The following is a 27674-nucleotide window of genomic DNA, read 5'->3' as shown; positions in this document are numbered from 1 at the left end:
AGTTTTGCCTAATAGGCAGAATAAAATATTATTAAACTGTTAAAACTACTACTGCTAAAACTACTCTACAGTAACACAGAGCAGGTTGTATTGTTGTTGGGATACTGACAGCAGTAGAGGTCCTGTAGAGCTCAATGAGAAAAACATGGTGCCAATAACAAGCGAGGCAGTGGGGTCGCTCATATTAGAAATACATGAAGTCATTGTACAGAACTTTAGATAAAAGACTCCACAAGATGCTGTTATGTTAGTGGAAGACTGTGAAGAAAACTCACAAACTGAAAGAGAAGGGAGATCCTCATGTCCTTTAACAGCACAGGAAAAGCTGTCTGCACGATTTAAGTAGACTGAAAAAGAAGCAGATGTTTCTCTCAAAATTTGCTGTCCATTCCTGTACCAGATGTAGGAAGAACGATCAGGTAGATGAACACTGCTGTGACACTTCAGCTCTGCCTTGGAAGGATTTTGTCTTGATCTGATCACCTGCACCTGGAGACCTGTATATGTGAAGATAGAACAGAAATATAATTTATGTTCACACACACACACAAACATTCACAGTACTATTTCCAAGACATTAACCATTTGAACTTACATTAAGTCTTCCAATGAAAATGTTACTTTTGACAGGCAAAGCAACTCCAGATGAACCGGTAAAGCTCCCTACAGGTTGATTTTAAGTAAAATCATTGAAAAACTTGTTTTTCAACAGCTTAACAACTTTGTGGCACTAAACAACCATTTTGATGTCTCTCAGTCAGGATTTTGACCACACCACAGTAGAGACTGTTCTTGTTAAGGTCTTCAATGACATACACTTAAACATTGACAGTGGCAAAATTACACTATCAGTATTACTGAATTTCAGTGTTGCATTTGACACAGTTGACCACAACATTTTACTAGACAGACTGGAAAACTGGGTGGGACTTTCTGGCACAGTACTGAACTGGTTTGAATCCTGTGTAAAGGACAGGGACTACTTTGTGTCTATAGGTGATTACACATCTGAGCAGACAAAAATGACATGCGGAGTTCCCTAAGGCTCCATTCAGGGGCCTCCTCTGTTCAACATCTACATCTACTAGCTCAGATTATGGAAAACAACAAAATATGTTACCACAGTTATGCAGATGATTCCCAAGTTTACATAACTATATCACCAGGGGACTATGGTCCAGTACAAGCACTGAGTAAGTGCACTGAACAAATCAATGATTGGATGTGCCAGAATTTTCTTCAATTAAACAAAGACAAAACTGAAGTAATTATTTTTGGAGCCAAGGAAGAACGATTAAAAGTCAGCACTCAGCTTAAATTGATAATGTTAAAAACTACAAACCAAGCCAGAAATCTTGGTGTAGTCATGGACTCAGACCTGAATTTCAACAGCCACATTAAGACAATTACAAAGTCAGCCTACTATCACCTGAAGAATATATCAAGAATTAAAGGACTTATGTCTTAGTAGGATTTGGAAAAACTTGTCCGTGCATTTATCTTCAGTAGACTTGACTACTGTAATGGTGTCTTCACAGGTCTCCCTAAAAAATCAATCAGACAGCTGCAGCTGATTCAAAACGCTGCTGCTCGAGTCCTCACTAAGACCAAGAAAGTGGATCACATCACTCCAGTTCTCAGATCTTTACACTGGCTTCCTGTCTGTCAAAGAATTGATTTTGTTGGTTTATAGAGCACTAAATGGTTTAGGGCCAAAATACATCTCTGATCTGCTGCTACATTATGAACCATCTAGACCTCTCAGGTCATCTGGGACAGGTCTGCTTTCTGTCCCCAGAGTAAAAACTAAACATGGAGAAGCAGTGTTCAGTTTTTATGCTCCACATATCTGGAACAAACTCCCCGAAAACTGCAGGTCTGCCGCAACTCTCAGTTCTTTTAAATCACAGCTGAAGACTTTTCTGTTTGCCACTGCTTTTAATTCAAGCAAATTTGAGGGTTAATATTTTACACTGCACTGAAAATTTTATTCTCCTGCTTTATTTGTCTTATTCCTTTTTTTTAAATTCTTTTTATTTCCAAATTTAACACTTTTTAATTGTTTTTATATGTCTTTTTACTTTAAACTTACGTGTTGCTTTTATATTCTGTTTTGATGCCTTTTATGCTCTATGTAAAGCACTTTGAATTGCCTTATTGTTGAAATGTGCTATACAAATAAACTTGCCTTGCCTTGCCTTACTACTGTACATATCATCATTCTTAAGTTTCAAACATTTTAAATCTTCTTTTAGTCTTCTCTTCTCTTCTCTTAATCTTCTTTTAATCTTTTTAGTCATCATCTGACTAAAAACGTCTCATCCCTTTTTCTCGAAAGACAGACTTTTGTGTTATGGTTAAAATGTTGGTTATAATCTGTTATTAGCCTATAATGCATTTAATAGCTTAAGAACTACCACATACATGTTAAAATTATTATGGTTGATACAGGCTGTGGATCTATGTACCCTCTGTCAAGAGCTCTGTTAAACTTGTCTGATAACAGGATAAACAAATATACACAAAGCATATTTTGTTGCCATTTTTCGTGTGAAGAAATGGTGTGTCTGGACATTTAAATAATGAAGCTGCACTGCTGTGCCTGGTGCATAAATGCACACAGAGTCTCTCTTAATGTGGGTGATCCCTGCGAGTATTTAATAAACCCAAGCAGATATCTTTCAACATTACAATTGTTTTAGGCCAAATTCCCTCATTTTATTAAGATCCTCCCACTGTAGCTCAACAGTGAAACACTGTACAGGAAAGGAAAAGTGGAAAGCAGTGTAACATCATTGATTATTTAAATCTCCAGACACACTGAAAGGACTGGTTAGGATCTAATATTAATTCATGTTTATTGACAGTGTTTCCTGGTTGAGCTACAGTGGAAGGATTATTAAATACCTGCAGCGATCACCCCCCCCCCCCCCCCCCCCGCCCCCCCATCCCACAGCAGAAACGATAAGTGCAATTCCCCATTTATCCCCATCTATCTATCTATGCTATAGCAAGCATAGTCAATGACAGTGTTTTTGTAGAGATGCAGTAAGGGCAGATAATATAGGTATAACAATAAAAGCGAGTTTTCTGGTTTTGCTTTCACACGAAAAACGTATAATGGGTTGTATATTTGTTTATCCTGTTATCAAACAAGCTGAACACAACTTTGGATGCACGGACTGCTGTGGATGTGTAACGTGGGTTTAATTTGACTTTGTGAGTGGTTGGTTGCTGCCTCAAGGTAATGTGGGACAGCGTTATCTCTTTTCGTAAAGGATGGTCAAGTGTACCCTATGCTAAAGGAGACTGGAAAGGAATCATTGAAGCACCTTTCCTTAGCAGTTGGAGAATTCGACCAGCTCTTATCATGGCTGCCACTTATATACTTCTGGGTCATTTCACTCATTTAGGAACCTTCCTAAGCAAAATGACTATTGGACTGCAGCCATGGTCACTTTTCATGAATTCTGGCTCCAAAAATCCCAAGTTTTGAAAGTCCACAAACCAATGGGTGACATCACAGTGGCTACATCCATTATTGCTACATCCAGTCTACGTGCCATACTTGACTGATGTAGTTACTCTTCTCATTTAATTAGTGGTAGGCCTGCCCCCTCCCCCATATGGGAGGTAGAATACTAATAGTCATTGAATTGCAGGTATTGAATTCATTATTGTGTGTTTGTTTTACTAATCTTTGTTTGTTTGTCACTCAGATATAAACTATAACCATATCAAGCCTCCCTTTCAACTGCTCAATATGTGTCCACTGTGGCAATAAAACCGTGAATGGGAACAACAGTGGTCTCCTCACATTCTTATCAGAGCACCCATGGTGATGTTAAAATTCCTGTGAACCACTCCAGCCACTACCCTACACAAATTGTTTTTCCTCATGTTCATTTTCCTTATAATTTACTTTATAATCCTTGTTAAATAATATTTTTTTACTTTGACTTTTATTTCTGAATGAAGCCTGGGTGAACACAGGAAAATAAACGTCCAAAGACAAACTGTTTTCTTTGAATTTACAGCACAAAGAAACAGTTTTAGATGCTGTTTACAGTTAATCTCTCTGTGCACTGAGACAGAACATCGTACAGTCTGAAGGTGCAGTGAAGGAACAAGAATGTATTGAACCTGTGAACATTAATGCAGTTTTACTGAACAGGATGAGAAGAAGGAAATGAATCATTAGAGAGTCTGTGCTTGTCTTGATTAGTTTCCTCTCTGTTAGTTCTTTGGTCAAGTTGCTGCAGAGTTAAGTGTGAAAACCACAGAGAAATGCAGAACATGAAGTGAGGGACACTTCTGAAAGCGGCTAAAATAAAATAGGTGACAATAAGTTTTCACAGGGAGGGGCAACTGTTATAACTGTAACAGCTAAAACAGTTGTCCAGCTCTACAGTACAGAGTGCAGAAATTACCAAACAGATTTAAAACATCATGATGAGATGAAATTCTCAGTGCATTGTTGTACCATCATAGAACTATGTATATATGCATATGCATGTATAAAAATATATGATTCTTACAATCCATGGAGGGAGGGTGGACAAACCTTATTAGCTAGACACCCCCACCACCCATGACACAGACACAGCTGAACATCTTAATATAATATTATTAAAGTGTTTTTGCCTTCGTTCAACAGCTATAGTTTACACAGAAATAAACAGAAGTGAATGTTTGGTGTTTAAAAGTTATTCATCATACTGCATCACACATACATCAAACCTAGAAAAGTGTACTGATTTACTTTCTTAAAATCACTTAATGCTGCTCTGAATAAGTGAGCTTAATGCCCTACAATGTAAATGTAGATATACAGTACCTGACACAGAGAGAAGGAAGACAACTAATCCACTCGCTGCTGCTGTTAAACTCATAGCTGCTCCTCTCATCTCTCTGTGAGGCTTCAGAGACAATAAAATACATCAAATAATGTTTACAACATGTAATAATCATATCAGTAAACTATTCTACTTACAACAGAGAAGGACGTTGTCTGTTAAGATGCTCGTCCTCTGTGATCTGTGTGCAGAAGTCAGATATCAGAACGGTAAATGACTTGACTTCCTTCCTCTTTCTCATTATTATGAATATTCATGAGGAGCCAAATGACAGTAAACACATAAGTTCACATCAAGTTTTACTGTTTTCAAAAGACTTAATATAATCTATGTTAGAGAGAATAACAGACCAGTGTTTTGACTTCTTAAATAAAGAGAGAAGAGAAATAATGAGACATTTTTATTATCTTACTCTTATTAAGTGTGGGCACAGTTCAGTGTGTAAAGAAAAAACATGACATGTGACAGATGTGTGTCACAGATGTTAAGACATTGAATACACCACCATGAGTTCAAAGAGATGTACTGCATCAGTATGGGATGTAAGAAGTCACATGTTGAGCACAATGTTTATTGTGAGTATTAAGAAACAAGTAAAAAGCAAAGTACATCAAAACATGATACAGAAATCTATGTGTAAATCAAATGACAAAATGTTTTACATCTGCAGTTGGAAACTCACTCATTCACAATCATTCTGACTGTAACACAGAGCACATCATCAGTGATGAAGCCTGAATCTGCAACACTGAAGCTTCACCACTAGAGGACAGTGAAACATCAGAGATACTGAATCACAACCCTGAAACAACATTTTACCATCAATCACTGTTTGTTTACACACATTTAAATGTACTTTTAGTACTTTTCACTTTTTATGATTGAGTTTCATCTTAATCTGTTTACTCTTGACATTAAACTCATTAAACATTACGGTTCAATCCGCAGTCCTCTTCTGTGCAAAAATGTATTTAAAAGTTTATTTGAAGCTATTATGAAGCTTCAGCCCTCAAAATTACTCATATCGAGTCAATATCTTTTGTTATTGTGTTTTAGTGCCAAATTCCCTCTTTTTGTTATGATCCCTCCACTGCAGCTGAACAGGAAAACACTGTCCATCGTGACACAAAGACGACATTTCTCACTAAAAACACTAACTGTAGAATATATACACTTTTTTTGGACTAACTCAGATGTCTGAAGCCTCATATTATCTTCATATAAACTTTTGAATATATTTTTGGTCAAAATGAGGACTGTAGATTTTGTCCTCCATTAATTACATTGTAAGAGCATTAGGACGGGATCTTCTAATGGTCAGTATGAACAGGAGGAATGATGACAGTGAGCAACACCTGTTTCAATGTTCATATAGGCACCTGACTGTTGTTTTAAGACTTGAAAAAATGTGAACCCGCCCTTTAAAGCTGAAACTTTCTGCACACTGTCGCCCTCTGCAGCAGTGAAAGGGAACTGAAATTAAATTTCTATTAACAGTTTTTGTGGAAACTGGCTGTTTATTCAGCCACAGTGATACCTGGATAATGTGACATTCAGCCAAGTGTGATAGAACCGAGATTATGTTTGAATTTGATGTGTGAAAATATACAGTTTACTGCACATGGTGTGAATGTGATGCTTCCAGTTTGATGTGTCTGTTCTAAACAGACTTAATGAGCTTTGTGAGCCAGGACAGGTGCAAACCAGGAAGCCAATCAGGATTCTTCAAAAGTGATTTATTATGTATACATTTAAATAACATTTTGCATAACAGCTCTAATCCTAAATATCTGTAATATAGAAAAAGTACAAAGTAGTAAAGTACAATAATAAAGCCTGCATTACCTCAGACACAACACTCAATATACATAAACACAGTTATGAGTCACACACACCTGCTGCTACTGAAAACTGAACATGAAAACGTCCACATCATCCTCTACAGCCTCTCTCTCCACTGTCATATTTCACTGTTGTACTACTTTCTGCTTCCATCAGGTGAGTCCAGCCTCTGGTTCAACTGCATCACAACAAAATCACATGACATGTAGGTGAGTTACTTCTCATAACTGTAACTATGAATCTGCCGTCGGCCTGTTTTTTTCTCTTAGCGTCTCATTCTCTGTTTTTGCACAATTTACACTTGTGAAAGAATCTTAGACATTGTAGTAAAAAGCTTCATGCTGTTTAAACCTACTTTCAGATATGTGAAAAAAGGGCGATATCACCACTTTTTACCCATCCAGACCACATTAGACCAGGTCCAGATCAAAAACATATGTAAAAGTTTATCTGATGCTAAAATGAAAAGGAAACTGAACTACATTTCCTAAACTACTTTCAGGACTGTCAGACCATTTGCCATGGAGAACCACAGTCTGGAGGTTTTTATTCCAACTAAAGACTCCACATATTGATGAGCACTCCTTCAAGTAGAGGGGAGGAACTCAGTGAGACTGACTGGGTGGAAAGTAAACCTGCAGACTGTTGGCTCTCTATGGCAAGAAGGTTGGACACCCTGACATAGACTCTCCCATCAAGTTAAGAGAAAAAGGATTACAGTACCAACATGTTCTTGTGGAAAGGTATTAAGGACAAGCTGCAACTGATTTACTGCAACCACTGTCACAATAAGTGACTCATCTCTCCAATTACAACATTTTTATTTAAGACAAAACATCAAAGAATAAGGACAAATGTGATTACATGGTGTTGAGATTATGATATAGAACAAAAAATGGGCTGTAATAATATGTATAAAGAAAGCAGCAACATAGACAATTGTAATGTTACAGTAAGGCAGGAGAAATAATTCACAAGATGAATGTTAGAATACTGACAATAAAACAGGTTGTTATGATGAAACTGGAAGATATACTGTAAATATAGAAAGGACAGTGGAAATGAGCTGTTATCAATAAAATATAACTCTTTACTCACATCTAGTGGCAGCAATTGGTAATTACAAGTAGATTAGTTACAGCATCTTCTCTCTCTTTCTCTCCAGTGTGTTTTATTTTACATATCTTACTCATTACAAGCTCACCACTTGTTAGTTAACTGATACACTACTCCTGAGATTTGTCCAAAGCTGCAAGTTGAAGTTAACAGGTTTTACAATCAAAGTTTTGTAGAAGTCACCAGGATCACCTTCACTACTTACATCTTTATAGAGTCTGTAAGGTTAGCATACATGTGAGAGTAAAGACACAATAAATATGGTGAGGCTGTCTAGCACTGATGATACATCCCAACAGTTTACTACTGTTGAGAAGGATCCTTAAAGAAATTAATGGAGCTAGATCTGACTGGAATTTTACTTCAGCAGCAAAATAACAAGCTAAACTGTCCATTTAAATGGATCTAAAATATATATTCGTCTCTATGATGCATTCTCTATGATGAAGTCCATCCTGAGATCTATGTTTTAAAATTCAATAGTGACTTGCTTAAATAAAAATGAAAATAAATCTCTGCACACCTGAATATGTTACAGGTGTGTTGCAGGAAGGTGCAACTTGAAAACAATGAGAAGAACTCCTGCACACTGTGTCATGCCCTCCACTTCTGCCTCCTCCTCCTCCTCCTCCTCCTAGCCTGTTGTGTGTGTGTCTCTCTCTCTCCCACTTGTCTGTGCCTGATTACAGAAGTGGAGACAGGTGTGCGGGAGTCAGGTAACCAGCTGCTTTCCATCAGTAGTCCTGCATAAATATCTGGTTCAACCTCCAACTCACCGCCAGATCGTGGACTCTGTTTACCACAGTCAGTCGCACTTCTAGCCTCCAAAACATACTACGGTTCAGTTGTTAACGGCATCACTACTACCTGTTTTCTCTGTGCCTACAGTTTTGCCTTCACCTGACTCCCACCCTTGTCTCCAGCCTTCCTGCCTCGTCTGCTCGGCACATCCCTCTGCTTGGCTCCCCTCAGCTTTCCCCCTGCCCAGCTTCACGTCAGCCCAATCCCCCCTGACTGGCTCCCCTCTCCATTCCCTCTGCTCAGCTTCACGCCCTGCCTGAGCCCCAGCCTCCCAGCTACCACTTTGCAATAAATTATCTACCAACACTGCTCGCTGCCTCCTGCCTCAGTGTCCTGCACTTGGGTTCGCTAGACTAACCATAAACACTGTCTCACTTACTGCTGGAATATTTATTAAATCACAACGTTTCAGAAAGATCTGAGTTGCACCTTCCTCCAACACACCTGTCACATATTCAGGTGTACAGAGAGATTTTTTTCTTTTTTTTTTCTTTTTAAAAATTTTTTTTGAAGCAGGTAATCATTGAATTTTAAAGTATAGATCTATGTGCGGACCTCTCCAAGAATGCATCATAGAGACAATTATATATTTTAGAGCAATTTAAATTTACAGTTTAGCTTGTTAATTTACTGCTGAACTAAAGACGTTTATGCCTGATGAAGGTTGGACAGTTGTGATTTAATGAATATTCCAGCAGTAAGCGAGACAGTGTGCAGGAGTTCTTCTTCTTGTTTTCAAAAATGAGAAATAAAAACAAAACATGAGATTACTGATGTGTTCATGAGGTTTTGTTGACTGTGCTGTACAGTACAGCTGTATCTTCCTCAGTTTCCTGACCTCTGGTTCTGAGAGGGAAATAAAAAAATGAATCAGGTGATTTTGAAGATATGGTATTAAATTATACAAACAGTCATAATAAAGATGTAACAGGCAAATGTAAGAAAAGAAAAACTGAAATAAAAGTGTTGCTACTATGTTCCTGTGTGAAGAGCTGCTCACCTCGGGGCAGTACCGGCTCTGTTAAATGTGACAGCAGCGTACTGGACAACCTCTTGTTCCTCCATGTGTCTGTGGGGCTGAGCTGATCTGATGTTGGAGTAGAGAGGATCTGCCTGGTTGTTGGAGAAGTGCACGCTGGCATAATGAAGGTTATCTTGCTCCTCCGGCTGTGTCTGGAGGGTGATAGAAATGAGGAAAGTGTTGGTTTGTGTGAAGAAACAACATGAAGTGCTTGACAGTCAGATGAGTTTTCTAGTTGCACTTTAAGATAGTGACTGTGGAAGTGTGGAACCAGGATAGAATAGTATAACTCTCCCTCCTCACCCTCTCTCTGTTGTCTGGTCTCTCCTCAGCCTCAGACCATTTGGTGGCTCTCTTGGAGGCTCTCTTTTTCCTGGTTAGGAGAATTCATTAAAAACACAAACGACTGAATTTTGATCAATGATTTAGTGAAACAGAAGTGCTTACCTCATCCACAGGAAGACAGAGAGGATGATGATAGGCAGGAGAACAGCAGTTGTTACTCCAGCAGCTATTGATTTTCCTGCTCCTGGAGAACAGTGATCAAAAGAAAACACTGACAGTTAATCAGGATATTACAGCATGTTTGGCTCCAATGTTTCAATCAATATATGTAAATTCAATTCTCTTAATTTTAAACTTCTGAACTTTTATCAGTTTGGAATATATTTTATATATTTTTATTGTAAATGATTTATGATTACTTGACTTGTGGTGCTTGTATTCTCTCTTAACTTGTATAGTTTGATTGTTACACACCACAACACCAAGACAAATTCCTTGTATGTGCAAAGCTACTTGGCAATAATATTATTATTATTATTATTATTATTATTATTATTATTATTATTATTATTAATAATAATAATGATAATAATAATAATAATAATAATAATAATAATAATAATAATAATAATAATAATAATAAGGTGTACATACAGTATTATGGTTTTGGTTTGTTTCCAGCTCGATACAGCTGGACTATCTGGCAGCCTGTAGGCCTGCTGTATGTAGTATAGCTCAACTGAAACTGTTTTTATAGGCTGACACAGACATGGTTATGATGTATTGGTCATTAGTCATATACTGATATATAAACTAACATCAACCAAAACCTCAGACTTGTAGATTTATCCGTCTAGCTCTACTATGGAGTCTGAGAGGAGAAACTGACGGCATGAAATGTCCTCAAAGCTCTGTTGTTCATTGCTGTGAGCGTACGCTAACAACTATGATGAGTGTATCAGCTGAGTGTAAACATCTGAGTCACTTAATCTGTAACTAATTGTACTGACGATGGAGGTCACACTCCTATAGAGCTTAACTAAATGTCTTGGTGCTCCAGAACTGTGCTTTACAGGCTTTACTTCCATCTGTAACAAATGTGTAAAAACATGTTTAAATCAAATCAGTGTAAAATAAACTAGAAAATGCAATTTCTGTAGAAATTGCGTGTGATTGCTGAAAGCGGATTTGGATTGCATAACTGGAAGCTGAACACTATTGAAAAATCTACCAAGATTAAGAACAGCAACAGGTGGAGTTGAACCTACACCCTCATGTTTGTAAGTGAGACATGCTATGCACTGACCTAACATGTCACGCATCAATGTCAGGCCAGATTTTGGTGTTCAGTCTGTCAATTGCATGAAATTGACAAAAAAGCAGTTCAGTTCAGCTCATTAAGCAGATTGACATCACCTGGACTCCTTCATCCTTAAACTGTACTGAGTTCTGCCCTAAGCAGGGCTCGAACTCACAGTCTTTGGATCTAAAAGGAGCTCAGAAATGAAATGAGCTTAAACCACTAGACTACTCAGACAGGAGTTGTATAATGGGAAAACATGTATTTAACAATAAGAGCAATCCACATTTTAGGTAATAATGTTAAAGTAAGCTAGAGTGGAACTGAATTATGGTACATGATAGAGATGTACATGAGGAGGACTGCAGTGAGCAGGTATCGAACACACAACCTTGTCATCTAAGGTGACGCTGATCAGAGAGCAGTGTTATAAACCACTGAGCCAACAGACATTCACAAAAACAAAAGGAAAAAAATCTCCATTTTGATGATGAAAATGTATTTGTCTCAAACTAGAGCTTAAAGCCCAGAGATTTGTACATCATTAGTGAAAGCAAGATTAGTTTAACATGAGAATGCATAATATGTGTAAAAAGTGTTTGAAGGAAGAGAGAATCTGTAAGTTTAAGAAACTGGAGTGAGAGGAGACACACATCTTGCAGACTGTATTGCAGTCAATGAGAACATGACAGCGACTCTCTATCAATTAAGGTTTAGATCTCAAAAACTATAAGTCCTATGTGAAATGTATTTACATTTTAAGAGAGATGAGGCTTGTGGTAACATACTGAGGCAAGATATGTGCTTGAGGAGTTAAAATTGTGGGAGTGATAGCTGTTCAGAAAAACATTTCTGGTCTAAAATTATCTGTGCTCTCCACTGTGCCTGATCACATGACACACTGGTGAGACCTGAAAAAGTCTGAAAAACCCTTTGGGCTTAAATTGCTGAAAAACTACAAAAGATGAAGTGAACAAGAGTCACACAGGAGGTCACAACATCACAAGAAACAGATACTTTCCAGACTTGCATAGGCTCCACCTTGATATTCTGTTCTCCAGTATAATTAACAGGACAGAAGCCTGCTGAACCTGATCCCAACAATACAGACATAACTCAAGAGGGAACAAAAAGCTCTTAAATACTGATGACTGCACTCCATACTGCAGCAGCAGGTTTGTTTCCGGGTCTTGACATCAGCTTTCCCACATTCATTCTTCCCACTGGACATTGTGGAGTTTTACAACAAATGGTAAATGGACTGTACTTGTATAGTGCCTTTGTAGTCTTCCGACCACTCAAAGCGCTTTTACACTACATGTCACATTCACCCATTCACACTCTGAATGGGTACAGGGGCTACTATGCAAGGACCCAACCTGCCCATCAGGGGGAACTAACCATTCACTGATGGCACAGCCATCAGGAGTGATTTGGGGTTCAGTATCTTGCCCAAGGACACTTCAACATGCAGACTGAAGGAGCCGGCAATCGAATTGCCGATCTTCTGATTAGTGGATGACCTGCTCTACCTCCTGGGCCACAGCCGACCCAACAAGGGTTTTGTACAGATGGGGGTTAATGAAATCCCCCCTCCCCCCTACATCACATCAGATGGTGTGTAATGAGTCCTAGTGCAGTGTGTGTGTAGCTGAATGGAAAAATGTACCTGATCCAATAGTCAGATATAAGGTGGAGTTATGACGTCCTATTCTGTTCTGGGCTTCACAGTAATAATTCCCACTGTGTTCAGGTCTGACATCAGTGATGGTGAAGATCTGTCCTGATGCTTTTGGTGAGTCTTCATTCTCCTTGTACCAGGTATAATTAGCTGCTGGGTTAGCATCACTGCTACAGGTCAGATTCACTGAGCTGCCCTCCACTATCTCACCAGAGGGACTCACTGACACAGAGGGAAGCTTTGGAGCATCTGGAGGAGAAAACATAGTTGGTCAACAGTTAATTAACTGACACAACATAAGAAGCAAATGTTAGACACAAAGTGAGGAGTGATTAAAATCAACTGTCTGTTACCTTGGATACATTTTGACATTGTATTAGTGACATATTAAGGTAAACTCACACACTGAAGGAGAGCGGTAATCCTCATGTCCTTTCAAAGCACAGGAGATGTTGTCACCACGATTAAACTGCCCTGAATAAAGAGAAGTTTCCTCCTTCATAACTTTCTGTCCGTTCTTGAACCAGACGTAAGAAATACGACCTGCTGGACTGCAGCTGCTGAGACATTTCAGCTCTGCCTCGGTATAAGACTGATGGACTGTTATTGTGATCACCTGCACCTGGAGAGCTGGATCTTTGAGGAAGGATCAAAAATGTCATTTGTTACCAGTAAAATACTCACATACAGTCAAATAACCTTTGTAGTTCTTGTGGGTGAAATCATTTGGGATCATCCAATCAAAAGTGTAAATGGAGGAAAGTACTCAATATAATCCAATCAATGTTATGTGAAACTCTTCAACAATAACTATTCACCACTTTCACTATTCATCAGTTTGTGTTCATCAGTACCTGTGACAGTCAGAGTTGTTCCAGGTAAACTACTCCCCCATTCAATCCATTGTGTTTTGAATGTGAAGTGATACTGGGCTGAATCGCTCTCTCTCAGGTCAGAGATTCTCAGAGTGGAGCGTCCTCTCTCTGGATTAAGGAACTGAACACGACCTGCATACTGGGAGTCTTTCCTAAGGTCCTCAGGCTGTGAGGGATTCTGCCACTGATGACTACGTTCAGGACTGAACCAGAATGTTGATGTGATAGATCCTAAACTGTTGTATGAGCAGGAAATGTCCACTGATGAGCCTCTGAAGGCACAGATGCTTCTGTCAGTGTAAGTCACTCTGTTGCAGGATTGACCATCGAGACCTGAAAGATTAAATGTAGTTAGTAATCAATCATTAATTATGTGTGTGTGTGTAAACTAAGAGGAGACTACAAGAATGCTCCTCTTACAGTTTTAGGGGAAAATAGTGGAAAATTGTAACAAATTAATATACAAAATTTGGAGTGATGACACCAAAATTTGTAATTTTCACACAGAGACTGAAGACACAATAAATCTAGTTGTCAAAGTCTTGAAACGAGAGATTTTGTCTGATAATCAGGATAAAATATTTCTAAACTGTTAAAACTACATTTTTTTACTCTTTGTCCTGTTACCATGTTGGCTGTATCAACAAACTGAAAGTGAAGTCACGTCCTTTATGTTATCTTTATTTCACTATGATGTCTAGTAGTTTTCTGTTATTGTATTATTGTCACACATGTTGTAAGTGATGATTTCTATAAATAAAGTGATGAAAAAATGCTGACTGGGACCTGGATGTTCCTGCTTCATTCCCAGTGTCTGGGAGGCGTCTTGTCTTGGTGTAGTGGGGGCTGCCAATGGACCGCCTTTCTGAGACACATGTATGTTTAAATGTGACTATTTTCAGTCTGTATTTTGCATTGTGGAAATCTGTTATATGTCCATGTGTTTTGTAGAGCTCCTTGCGCGGTTGTGTACAAGTGTAGTTGGTGAAATCCGACCAGGGAGCTGCTGTACAGCTGGTGGGCTTTGGATATTTTCTTTTTTTTGGTTTGTTTCTGTTGGGGGAATTAATTGTATGAAGTTAATCATGTTTTGTTTTGTTGTGTTTGCAGCTAGTGGGCCGCTGCCTTGGTGTTTTCTTTTTTTGTTTTTTGTTTTCTTTTTTTGCTAATTTTGATTCAATTGTTTTCTTTAGTTTTTATTTGTGTGATGACTCTGTTGACATTATTGAGCACACTGCCCAGGTGTACAGATTGTGAGCTCCTCTTGCACTAGTTTATGTGCTGCTTTGTCTTTTTAATCTGATCCTGTTGCTGTCAGACAGAGTGTGTGACCTTTAATGTATTGTGACCAAACAACTTGCTGCTTGTCCTCAAAGTCATTTTATCAAATTATATTTTTATATAATAAAGATTGTTATTTCTAATATAAGAGTGCTCCCTATTCATCTTTGTCTTCACAGTGTTTGAACCTGCGTCTGTGGCTGGTGGTTGCCACAGTAACACAGAGCAGGTTGTATTGTTGTTGGGATACTGACAGCAGTAGAGGTCCTGTAGAGCTCAATGAGAAAAACATGGTGCCAATAACAAGTGAGGCAGTGGGGTCGCTCATATTAGAAATACATGAAGTCATTGTACAGAACTTTAGATAAAAGACTCCACAAGATGCTGTTATGTTAGTGGAAGACTGTGAAGAAAACTCACAAACTGAAAGAGAGGGGAAATCCTCATGTCCTTTAACAGCACAGCGATAGCTGTCTGCACGATTTAAGTAGACTGAATAAGAAGAAGATGTTTGACTCCTAATTACTTGTCCATTCTTGTACCAGATGTAGGAAGAACGATCAGGTAGACGACAACTGCTGTGACACTTCAGCTCTGGCCAGGAAGGATCGGATGTTGTTCTCTTCACCTGCACCTGGAGATCTGTATATGTGAAGAAAGAATAGAAATGTCATTTATGTTCAGACACACACAGACATTCACAGTACTATTTCCAAGATATTAACCATTTGAAGTTACATTAAGTCTTCCAATGAAAATGTTACCTGTGACAGTCAAAGTGACTCCAGGTGAACCAGTAAATCTCCCTCCTTGGTTTGTTATGAACCTGAGCTTGTACTCAGCTGAGTCGCTCTCTCTCAGGTCTGTGATTCTCAGAGTGCAGTCATTCTTATCACAGTGATACTGAACACGACCTTCGTACTCTGAGTCTGTTCTCAGATCCACAGGTTCATTATTACTCAATTTAGTAAACCAGAATCTTTCATTAACTGTGGTGGAGGTGCCCTCTAATCTGGATGGGTATCTGTAGTTGCAGTTTATGTCCACTGTTGATCCTTTTAAGGCACAGATCTGAGTAGAAGTGTAAGTCACTCTCCAGCCATTCTGACCCTGTACCACTGTAACACAGAGCACATCAGAAACCACAATCAGATTCATAAGAAGTTAAGAATCAGTGAATAAGACAAAGTGGATCGTGGCATCAATGTGATTTTATCTGCAGTCATTGTCATTCAAAGCTCCTCATCATGCATCAATCTAACTAGAACTGAACTGGAATACAATATTTTATCAGTTGTTTATCATATTTTATCATTTGTTACTGCTGAGTGTTTCAGCTTTAGTCCATTCATTCTGCAAGATTTTACTGTTGTTCTGCTTGTTTGTTGTAGTTTTAAAAAAGCTCAAGTTGAACATCTGAAATGTGTCTCTTATACATCTTATATTCACCATTCACATTATTTTTCCTTATGTTGATTTTGTTTATAAAAATATTTTTTAGTTTGACTTTTATTTCTGAATGAAGCCTGGGTGAACACAGGAATATAAAAGTCCAAAGACAAACGGTTTATTTGAATTTACAGCACAAAGAAACAGTTTTAGATGCTGTTTACAGTTAATCTCTCTGTGCACTGAGACAGAACATCGTACAGTCTGAAGGTGCAGTGAAGGAACAAGAATGTATTGAACCTGTGAACATTAATGCAGTTTTACTGAACAGGATGAGAAGAAGAAAATGAAGCATTAGAGAGTCTGTGCTTGTCTTGGTTAGTTTCCTCTTTGTTAGTTCTTTGGTCAAGTTGCTGCTGAGTTAAGTGTGAAAACCACAGAGAAATGCAGAACATGACGTGATGGAAACTTTTGAAAGCGGTTAAAATAAAATAGGTGACAATAAGTTTTCACAGGGAGGGGCAACTGTTATAACTGTAACAGCTAAAACAGTTGTCCAGCTCTACAGTGCAGAGTGCAGAAATGACCAAACACATTTAAAACATCATGATGAGATGAAATTCTCAGTGCATTGCTGTCCCATCATAGAACTATGTATATATGCATATGCATGTATAAAAATATATTATTCTTACAATCCATGGAGGGAGGGTAGACAAACCTTATTAGCTAGACACCCCCACTCCCACCACCCATGACACAGAAACAGCTGAACATCTTAAATCATATTATTAAAGTGTTCAGCAGTAAATATTGATGTTATTTTTACCATTTTGCCTTCATTCAACAGCTATAGTTTACACAGAAATAAACAGAAGTGAATGTTTGGTGTTGTAGAGTTTAAAAGTTATTCATCATACTGCATCACACATACATCAAACCTAGAAAAGTGCTGATCTGGGATATTTTATATTTACTTTCTTAAAATGACTTCATGCTGCTCTGAATAAGTGAGCTAAATGTCCTACAATGTAAATGTAGATATACAGTACCTGACACAGAGAGAAGGAAGACAACAAATCCACTTGCTGCTGCTGTTAAACTCATAGCTGCTCCTCTCATCTCTCTGTGAGGCTTCAGAGACAATAAAATACATCAAATAATGTAAACAACATGTAATAATCATATCAGTAAACTGTTCTACTTACAACAGAGAAGGACGTTGTCTGTTAAGATGCTCGTCCTCTGTGATCTGTGAGCAGAAGTCAGATATCAGGATGTTAAAAGACTTGATTTCCTTCCTCTTTCTCATTATTATGAATATTCATGAGGAGCCAAATGACAGTAAACACATAAGTTAAAACCAAGTTTTACTGTTTTCAGAAGACTTAATATAATCTATGTTAGAGAGAATAACAGACCAGTGTTTTGACCTCTTAAATAAAGAGAGAAGAGAAATAATGAGAGATTTTAATTATCTTACTCTTATTAAGTGTGAGACAGTTCAGTGTCTAAAGAAAAAAACATGACACGTGACGGTTGTGTGACATTTGGTTTGATGCATCTCTTCACACTTCTAGTGCATGTTAAGACACTGAATACACCACCATGAGTTCAAAGAGATGTACTGCATCAGTATGGGATGTAAGAAGTCACATGCTGAGCACAATGTTTATTGTAAGTATTAAGAAACAAGTAAAAAGCAAAGTACATCAAAACATGATACACAAATCTATGTGTAAATCAGATGACAAAATGTTTTACATCTGCAGTTGGAAACTCACTCATTCACCATCATTCTGACTGTAACACAGAGCACATCATCAGTGATGAAGCCTGAATCTGCAACACTGAAGCTTCACCACTAGAGGACAGTGAAACATCAGAGATACTGAATCACAACTCTGAAACATTTTTACCATCAATCACTGATTGTTTACACACATTTAAATGTACTTTTAGTACTTTTCACTTTTTATGATGGAGTTGCATCTTAATCTGTTTACTCTTGACATTAAATTCATTAAACATTACAGTTAGAGCTTCAGTTTCAGAAGTGTTGATTGTTCACATTGGTGACCTTGTTGTACAGTAGTTGAACAAACGCTCACAGTCGAGGTGTCTAAGTATGAAAATGATTCAGTCAGTGATCTACAGTTGTCACTAACAAATATGGACTGTTATACTGAAAAGGCTTCATACTCAGTAAACTGCCACACATTCTGCTTCCCTGAGTGACCCCAAAGAGTTTAAATGGACCGAAAAGGAGATAAACAGCTCACATGATAATTAAGGTCTTCTTCAATACAGTGTCTGTGCATCTTCATTTTAGCAACATCCCAAATCATCATTTTCTTGCTGTAATCAGTCATCCTGTTCATATTAACCATAAAGATCCCCTCATAATGCACTTTCAATGTAAGTGATGGGGGTGTAGGAATTTGTGCACTCAAATAGCTTTATGATTTGATTTTTGGGGGGAATTATGAGTTATTATAGTGCACAACTCCAATATGAAATTATTCGCCCAGAAACATAACTCATATCAGAGTAGGTATAATAATAGGGAAATAGTCCTCCTTGTTGGCCACACAAGAGGGGTCAATTAGAATTATGATTTTTATTAATCTTATGATTTTGCAAGGGTATAGGTCTTGTAAGGTTAAGTGACTGAGATGCAAGCACAAGAAAACAAGTTCACTTTAGTTATATACACATTTATTGTTATTTAACAGTTATTTCTACAGCTACAAGTATTAAATACTACAACATTTTACAGACAGGACACAAAAGGGAAAGGGAAACTGGCTGGTCTGGAGTTGAAAAGTTCCCATTAGTGGTTTATGCTCTCTTAGGTTAGTGGTTTATGCTCTCCTCAACTCATGACTCTACATTCTGAGGTTTCACCTCCTCTTGTTTGAGTCACATCTTCAAACTAACAAAATGCAAGCTTTTAACCAGCATGACAGAAAGCAAGAAGACAAAGACAAAAGCAAGAAGAACCAGCAACCAGCGAATAGCATCACAGAATCTCAGATAAGACACTTTTAAAGTTTCTGTCTGCCCACCCAGAAGGTGCATCCTGGTCAATCCCAGGGGTTGCAGAGTCAGTCCCCTCCTGTTCATGGACAGGCGGATTAAACTCCTGAATACGGTTATTCCATTAATCAATGTATTTACTATTTAGCAACTGCATGATTCTTAATTTTGCATTTTTGATAGTAGTTTAAGCGTTCTGAAAGTGAGACAAGCAGAATGGTACTAAACATGTTAATGTTATAAAGGATGATGGAATTATGTTCATGGTACATTTCTTGGCTTAAAGGCAGTAGAATAAAAGTCCAACTAAAGTACATAACAACACATATTGTGATATACGCACATGTACTAACATACAATATTAATTGTCTTTAGACAAAATCTAAAACCACATTTGTAATTCCATGGGTTTGACAGTCCTCTGTTCTCCTTGATCTGACTACAAACGGCAGGGGTCCATGTCATTTGAGGGTGTGTTCTGGTTAATGTTTGTGAGTGTCTGTATGTCACTGGAGCATGGAATATTGTGCAGCATGTCTTGTGCCTTATGCTGGTTTGTCCAGTGATCAATTCTCGGGTTGGTCGTCCAAGTCCTGAAAATTAGAGTCCACAGTGGGATTAAAGTTGGTACCAGCTCGTCTCTGTGTGTGACTGGCTCTTAGAGGTGAGTTATGATAACCAGTGGTGATGGTCGTTTGTTCAAATGGTACTATCAATTCACATTGGGGGTGTGAATTGGTCTTCCCATCTTGCTAGCTCTTGTAGCTTGAGGGGTCAAAAGTGGTTTGGGTCAGTGGTCTGGTTTGGTGACCATGCAGGAGATGGGGGTTCCTTATCTGATCCTTTCTCTTTGCAGGAGTTTGTTTAGATGGTCTGGTCAGTGAGGAGTTTGGGACTCTCACTTATATATATTGGCCAGCATTCCTGGGTGTTGAAGAAAGAGCTGGTCTGTTGTTTGAGGCTTGTGCTGTCTGCCCTCGAAACATGCAGGGACTTTACCCTACAGTGAACAAACTCCACGGTCCTCCTTCTGTGCAAAATGTATTTAAAAGTTTACCTGAAGCTAATATGAAGCTTCAGTTGTCCAAATGAGTCAAATCAAGTAGATATCTTTCAACGTTACAGACGTTTTAGAGCCAAAGTCCCTCTTTTTGCTACTATACTTCCACCACAACTCAACAGGGAAACACTGTCTGAGGAAACACAAAGAGGGAATTTGATGCTAAGAAGTCTGTAAATGTGGCAGATATCCACTTGATATGACTAACTCAGACTGCTGAAGCCTCATAAGCTTCACACTTAGTTCAGGAGCTACGTCTGAGTGGAATTTTACTTCAGCAGTAAAATAACAAGCTAAAGTGTCATTTAAATTGCTCTAAAATATATAGAGGTCCGTCCTGAGATGTATATTTTAAAATTACCTGCTGAAATAAAGACTTAAAAACAGAAAAAACATATAGAAATATCAGATACGAGATTGCTGGTTTGTTCATGAGGTTTTGTTGACTGTGCTGTACAGTGCAGCTGGATCTTCCTCAGTTTCCTGACCTCTGGTTCTGAGAGGGAAATAAAAAAATGAATCAGGTGATTGTGAAGATATGGTATTAAATTATACAAACAGTCATAATGAAGATGTAACAGACAAATGTAAGAAATGAAAAACTGAAATAAAAGTGTTGCTACTATGTTCCTGTGTGAAGAGCTGCTCACCTCGGGGCAGTACCGGCTCTGTTAAATGTGACAGCAGCGTACTGGACAACCTCTTGTTCCTCCATGTGTCTGTGGGGCTGAGCTGATCTGATGTTGGCGTAGAGAGGATCTGCATGGTTGTTGGAGAAGTGCACGCTGGCGTACTGAAGGTTATCTTGCTCTTCCGACTGTGTCTGGAGGGTGATAGAAATGAAGAAAGTGTTGGTTTGTGTGAAGAAGGATTGTTAAGAAACAACATGAAGTGCTTGACAGTCAGATGAGTTTTCTAGTTGCACTTTAAGATAGTGACTGTGGAAGTGTGGAACCAGGATAGAATAGTATAACTCTCCCTCCTCACCCTCTCTCTGTTGTCTGGTCTCTCCTCAGCCTCAGTCCATTGATTGGAGGCTCTCTTTTTCCTGGTTAGAAGAATTCATTAAAAACACAAATGACTGAATTCTGATCAACGATTTAGTGAAACAGAAGTGCTTACATCATCCACAGGAAGACAGAGAGGATGATGATAGACAGGAGAACAGCAGTTGTTACTCCAGCAGCTATTGATTTTCCTGCTCCTGGAGAACAGCGATCAAAAGAAAACACTGACAGTTAATCAGGGTATTACAGCATGTTTGGCTCCAATGTTTCAGTCAATATATGTATATTCAATTCTCTTCATTTTAAACTCTAACAGCTCTTTTACGTTTAGAATATATTTTACATATTTTTATTGTAAATCATTTATGATTACTTGACTTGTGGTGCTTGTATTCTCTCTTAAAAACAAAACAAATTCTTTGTATGTGCAAACCTACTTGACAACAACAACAACAACAACAACAATAATAATAATAATAATAATAATAAGGTGTACATACAGTATTATGGTTTTGGTTTGTTTCCAGCTTGATACAGCTGGACTATCTGGCAGCCCGTAGGCCTGCTGTATGTAGTATAGCTCAACTGAAACTGTTTTTTATAGGCTGACACAGACATGGTTATGATGTATTGGTCATTAGTCATATACTGATATATAAACTAACATCAACCAAAACCTCAGACTTGCAGATTTATCCATCTAGCTCTACTATGGAGTCTGAGAGGAGAAACTGACGGCATGAAGTGTCCTCAAAGCTCTGTTGTTCATTGCTGTGAGCGCACGCTAACAACTATGATGAGTGTGTCAGATGAGTGTAAACATCTGGATTGTAACAGCTGGATTGTAAGTGGACACTGTTTCTGAGTCACTTAAACTGTAACTAACTGTACTGACGATGGAGGTCACACTCCTATAGAGCTTAACTAAATGTCTTGGTGCTCCAGTACTGTGCTTTACAGGCTTTACTTTCATCTGTAACAAATATGCAAAAACATGTTTAAATCAAATCAGTGTAAAATAAATTCTTGTCCAGAGTCATTGAAAATAAAAACAGTGGTGACAGTGGAAGCAGCTGCAGTGAGCAAACTCTCCTCTCTTCCTGCAGCTTCCTCAGCACAGCTGCTGGTGTGTGATGCTTTGCTGAGTGAGTGTCAAATGGCAACTGGCCCAGTAGAGGGTGCTGTTGTAAAGATATAGTTAATCACATCATTCTTACAAGTTAATGTGTTTTCTTGTGAGAGTAGAATGATAACTCTCTGAAAAGAGACAAATTAAATGTAAAAACAGTCTTTCAGTGGAATCTCCAACTTCTCCCAGACCAGCTGGAGATTTAACTCCTCCAGTGTGTCCACGGTTTGTCCCGAGACCTTCTCTTGGTCTGTTGTGTCTGAATACTCTTGGTCACATTTCAACTTCCTCCTCTGAATAAAAAAATGCAGCAGCTCAATATTTAGACTCTTGGTCTCATAGAGTGAGGCAGCGCAGTGTGAAGAAATCTCACCTTGGCTGCTTGTATTCATGAGCACAGCTCTCTCTCCACTAGTTAAATATAAAAAGCCTGCATCACTTCAGCCCAATCAGAGGTCACATAATCCTTTGAAATATAACTTGTGAATAAGAAACACATTGACAAGAAAATTCAGAGTTTTCTCTTGCTCAGATGTCTCTTTACCATGATTTGAATTGAGCTGATTCCTCCAGTCAGCATTGAATCACACAAACCTGTTTTACTGTCTTTTATGAATACGACTCTTAGGTCTGAAGTAATCCACTTGGGGCAGCTGTCTGCCCACCTAGACTGAACAATCCACCTTCTTCCAGGAGGAAACATTCGTTTCGAACTTGGAGCTGCTAATCATCATCCGGACTGTGTCACTCTCAGGTGAACAAGAGTCACACAGGAGGTCACAACGTCACAAGAAACAGATACTTTCCAGACCTGCATGGCTCCACCTTGATATTCTGTTCTCCAGTATAATTAACAGGACAGAAGCCTTTGGACACATTAGATATGCTGAACCTGATCCCAACAATACAGACAGAACTCAAGAGGGAACAAATAGCTCTTAAACACTGATGACTACACTCCATACTGCAGCAGCAGGTTTGTTTCTGGATCTTAATATCAGCTTTCCCACATTCATTCTTCTCACCAGACACTGTAGAGTTTCACAACAAGGGTTTGGTACAGATGGAGGTTAATGAAATCTCCCCCTCCCCCCTGCATCACATCAGATGGTGTGTAATGAGTCCTAGTGCAGTGTGTGTGTAGCCGAATGAAAGAACTTACCTGATCCAACAGTCAGATATAAGGTGGAGTTATGACGTCCTCTTCTGTTCTGGGCTTCACAGTAATAATTCCCACTGTGTTCAGGTCTGACATCAGTGATGGTGAAGATCTGTCCTGATGCTTTTGGTGAGTCTTCATTCTCCTTGTACCAGGTATAATTAGCTGCTGGGTTAGCATCACTGCTACAGGTCAGAGTCACTGAACTGCCCTCCACTATCTCACCAGAGGGACTCACTGACACAGTGAGAAGCTTTGGAGCATCTGGAGGAGATGTATCAAAATGAATGAAGTATAAAATGAGGAAGGGTTGCATTAGTACAACATGTTGTATTGGAGCTGCTCAGTGAACTACAGCAGCAGACTGAATGTGAAGCAGGCAGAGCTGAAGAAAACAGACATGATCAGACAAATCTCTACTTAACAAGGTTGACAAGTCCATCAGCTGTGTGTTTCCTTTTAAATAAGCTGTTTCACTCACATTTCACATCAATAAAGATGTATTCAGATGTCCTCTTCCCCAGCTGGTTCTCAGCTGTACAGTAATACTCTCCAGAGTCAGAGGACTGGATGGAGCTGAAGACAAGCTGTGGTTCTTTACTGAGAGGTTGAAGGTCTGGATTTACATTCTTCTTGTACCAGGTGTATTTAGCTGCTGGGTTAGCATCACTGCTACAGGTCAGAGTCACTGAAGTGCCCTCCACCATCTCACCAGAGAGACTCACTGACACAGAGGGAAGCTTTGGAGCATCTGGAGGAGAAAACATCAACACATTTAACATTTCATCCCCAGATGAGGATAATTTTTCACTTTATAAGTGCTTCTTTAAATATTAGTTGAAATATTGAATAACTGACAACAAAATGTATGAATCTAATATTTGGCTTTCAAACATGGCAAATATCTGACCAGTTATCACTCTTTAGCTGTTGTCAAACATCTAATGTTTGTCTTTATGGAAAGAATGTGGTCAGATTGAAAAAAACAACACATGTGAATAAGTTACCTAGTAGATTCATGAAGTGTTTACAATTACAGTAAAATGAGAGCTCAGGTTTTCTGGATGCTAAGTTGAGCAAGAAAAGTATAGTACCAAAGACATTGTTTAGAAGGAAACAAAATATAAATAATAAATATAAATAAATAATAATGATACATATAAACATATAAACTCACATTGAAGGTGAGGGAACATATGGCTTGAACTGCTAATGTTAGATAGCGATGCAGATTTTTTGAAAAAATAAATACCAATTAATGCCGTTTACAGTATATATACATTTAATAAATTTAAATAAGTAATAGTTTATATTCATGTATGTAGCAGCATGTGAACCTTTAGAGGTGGTTTACTGGCTGGACGTCTGATGGTTTGAATGTCATGAACAGCAGAGTAAATCTTTGTGCCAACAGTGACTGAAACAGCCTCTTCATCATCTACTGAGCTGCTCAGTGAACTAAAGCAGCAGACTGTAAATGTGAAGCAGGCAGAGCTAAGACAGCCTGATCAGCAAAACATTTCACTGGTTAATAAAGCCTGAAAAAAGTCGTCATCACTTATATGATACTTTTTAATGTAGACTGTGTTTTACTCACATGACACGTCTATAAAGATGGATTCAGATGTTGTTTTCCCCAGTGTGTTCTCAGCTGTACAGTAATAATATCCAGAGTCAGAGGACTGGATGGAGCTGTAGACAAGCTGTCGGCCTTTAGAGATAAACTCATAATGTTGATCTGTTTCCTTGTACCAGGTGTATTTAGCTGCTGGGTTAGCATCACTGCTACAAGTCAGAGTCACTGAACTGCCCTCCTTGATTTCACCAGAGGGACTCAGTGACACAGAGGGAACCTTCGGAGCATCTGTAAGAGAAAACATGAACAAGTTTAACATTTCACTCTGAGATGAGGTCGAGTTTTCACAGTGGAACATATTTAAATGGTTAATAATTCCTTCATCAAACACAACGTTGGTTGTGGAACTTGATTTCCTAATTCACCAGCTTGTATTACAAACTACATGATGTCCTGTTACCTTGTATATAAGTTTTACTCTTTGTAAGTGACACAGTAAACACACTGAAGGAGAGATGGAGAGCAGTAATCCTCATCTACTGTAAGATGTTTATATTTTAAGGGAAAACAGAGGGAAATTATAACACATAAACATGTGTGAAATGTATTGTGAAGACTGGAGTGATGGCTCTGATTGACTATTGATGGACAGAGCTGGGTCAATATGATTATTGATACAATACACCTGGTTAACACAAACTTTAAGCCAGAGTCTGAAACATTGGTGTGTTTAAGTGGACTGTTGCTATTAAACAAAAGAAAAATGAGAGAAACTGAAGACACAATAAATCTAGTTGTCAAACTCTTAGTACAAGAGATTTTGTCTAATAAGCAGGATAAAATATTATTAAAGTGTTGAAACTACATCTTTCTCTACAGTAACATAGAGCAGGTTGTATTGTTGTTGGGATACTGACAGCAGTAGAGGTCCTGTAGAGCTCAATGAGAAAAACATGGTGCCAATAACAAGTGAGGCAGTGGGGTTGCTCATATTAGAAATACATGAAGTCATTGTACAGAACTTTAGATAAAAGACTCCACAAGATGCTGTTATGTTAGTGGAAGACTGTGAAGAAAACTCACAAACTGGAAGAGAGGGGAAATCCTCATGTCCTTTAACAGCACAGGAAAAGCTGTCTGCAGAATTAAAGTAGAATGAAGAAGAAGAAGATGTTTCACTCCAAATTACTTGTCCATTCTTGTACCAGATGTAGGAAGAACGATCAGGTAGACGACAACTGCTGTGACACTTCATCTCTGGCCAGGAAGGACCATATGTTGACCTCTTCACCTGCACCTGGAGATCTGTATATGTGAAGAAAGAACAGAAATGTAATTTATGTTCAGACACACACAAACATTCACAGCACTATTTCCAAGATATTGACCATTTGAAGTTACATTAAGTCTTCCAATGAAAAATTTACCTGTGACAGTCAAAGTGACTCCAGGTGAACCAGTAAATCTCCCTCCTGGTTGGTTTGTTATGAACATGAACTTGTACTCAGCTGAGTCGCTCTCTCTCAGGTCTGTGATTCTCAGAGTGCAGTCATTCTTATCCCAGTGATACTGAACACGACCTGCATACTCTGAGTCTGTTCTCAGATCCACAAGTTCATTATTACTCAATTTAGTATACCAGAATGTTCTCTCAACTTCAGTATCATGATCATTTATTCTGGATGGGTATCTGTAGGGAAAGTTTATGTTCACTGTTGATCCTTTTAAGGCACAGATGTGAGTAGAAGTGTAAGTCACTCCCCAGTCATTCTGACCCTGTACCACTGTAACACAGAGCACATCAGAAACCACAATCAGATTCATAACAAGTTAAGAATCAGTGAATAAGACAAAGTGGATCATGGCATCAATATGATTTTATCTGCAGTCATTGTCATTCAAAGCTCCTCATCGTGCATCAATCTAACTAGAACTGAACTGGAATACAGTATTTTATCAGTTGTTTATCATATTTTATCATTTGTTACTGCTGAGTGTTTCAGCTTTAGTCCATTCATTCTGCAAGTTTTTACTGTTGTTCTGCTTGTTTGTTGTAGTTTTAAAAAAGCTAAAGCTGAACACCTGAAATGTGTCTCTTATACATCTTATATCCACCATTCACATTATTTTTCCTTATGTTCATTTTCTTTGTAATTACCTTTATAATTCTTGTTAAAAATGATTTTTCCTTTGACCTTTATTTCTGAATGAAGCCTGGGTGAACACAGGAATATGAAAGTCCAAAGACAAACTGTTT

At 38.4% G+C, this 27674-nt stretch overlaps 1 protein-coding gene and 1 long non-coding RNA gene across 2 annotated transcripts in view; both read right to left on the bottom strand.

Moving 5' to 3' along the window:
• LOC121881471 (B-cell receptor CD22-like) overlaps positions 1-27674 on the bottom strand; it is a 38184-nt gene that overhangs the window by 3686 nt on the left and 6824 nt on the right. Inside the window, exons 5-6 of the mRNA XM_042389248.1 lie at positions 9616-9788; positions 6752-9461 (exon numbers count right to left, since the gene is read on the bottom strand). Of these exons, the coding sequence (XP_042245182.1) occupies positions 9395-9461; positions 9616-9788 (240 nt within the window). The 3' untranslated portion in view covers positions 6752-9394. The remainder of the gene's footprint in view (positions 1-6751; positions 9462-9615; positions 9789-27674) is intronic.
• LOC121907548 lies at positions 13374-26591 on the bottom strand. Its single transcript, XR_006098901.1, has 3 exons — positions 26501-26591; positions 13757-14110; positions 13374-13532 (listed from the first exon to the last, which is right to left on the bottom strand). It is a non-coding gene; the product is annotated as an uncharacterized LOC121907548 (long non-coding RNA).

Source organism: Thunnus maccoyii, chromosome 2, assembly GCF_910596095.1.
Source record: "Thunnus maccoyii chromosome 2, fThuMac1.1, whole genome shotgun sequence".
In the NCBI taxonomy this organism is placed as follows: Eukaryota; Metazoa; Chordata; class Actinopteri; order Scombriformes; family Scombridae; genus Thunnus; species Thunnus maccoyii.
This window is presented reverse-complemented; position numbering and strand designations above follow the sequence as displayed.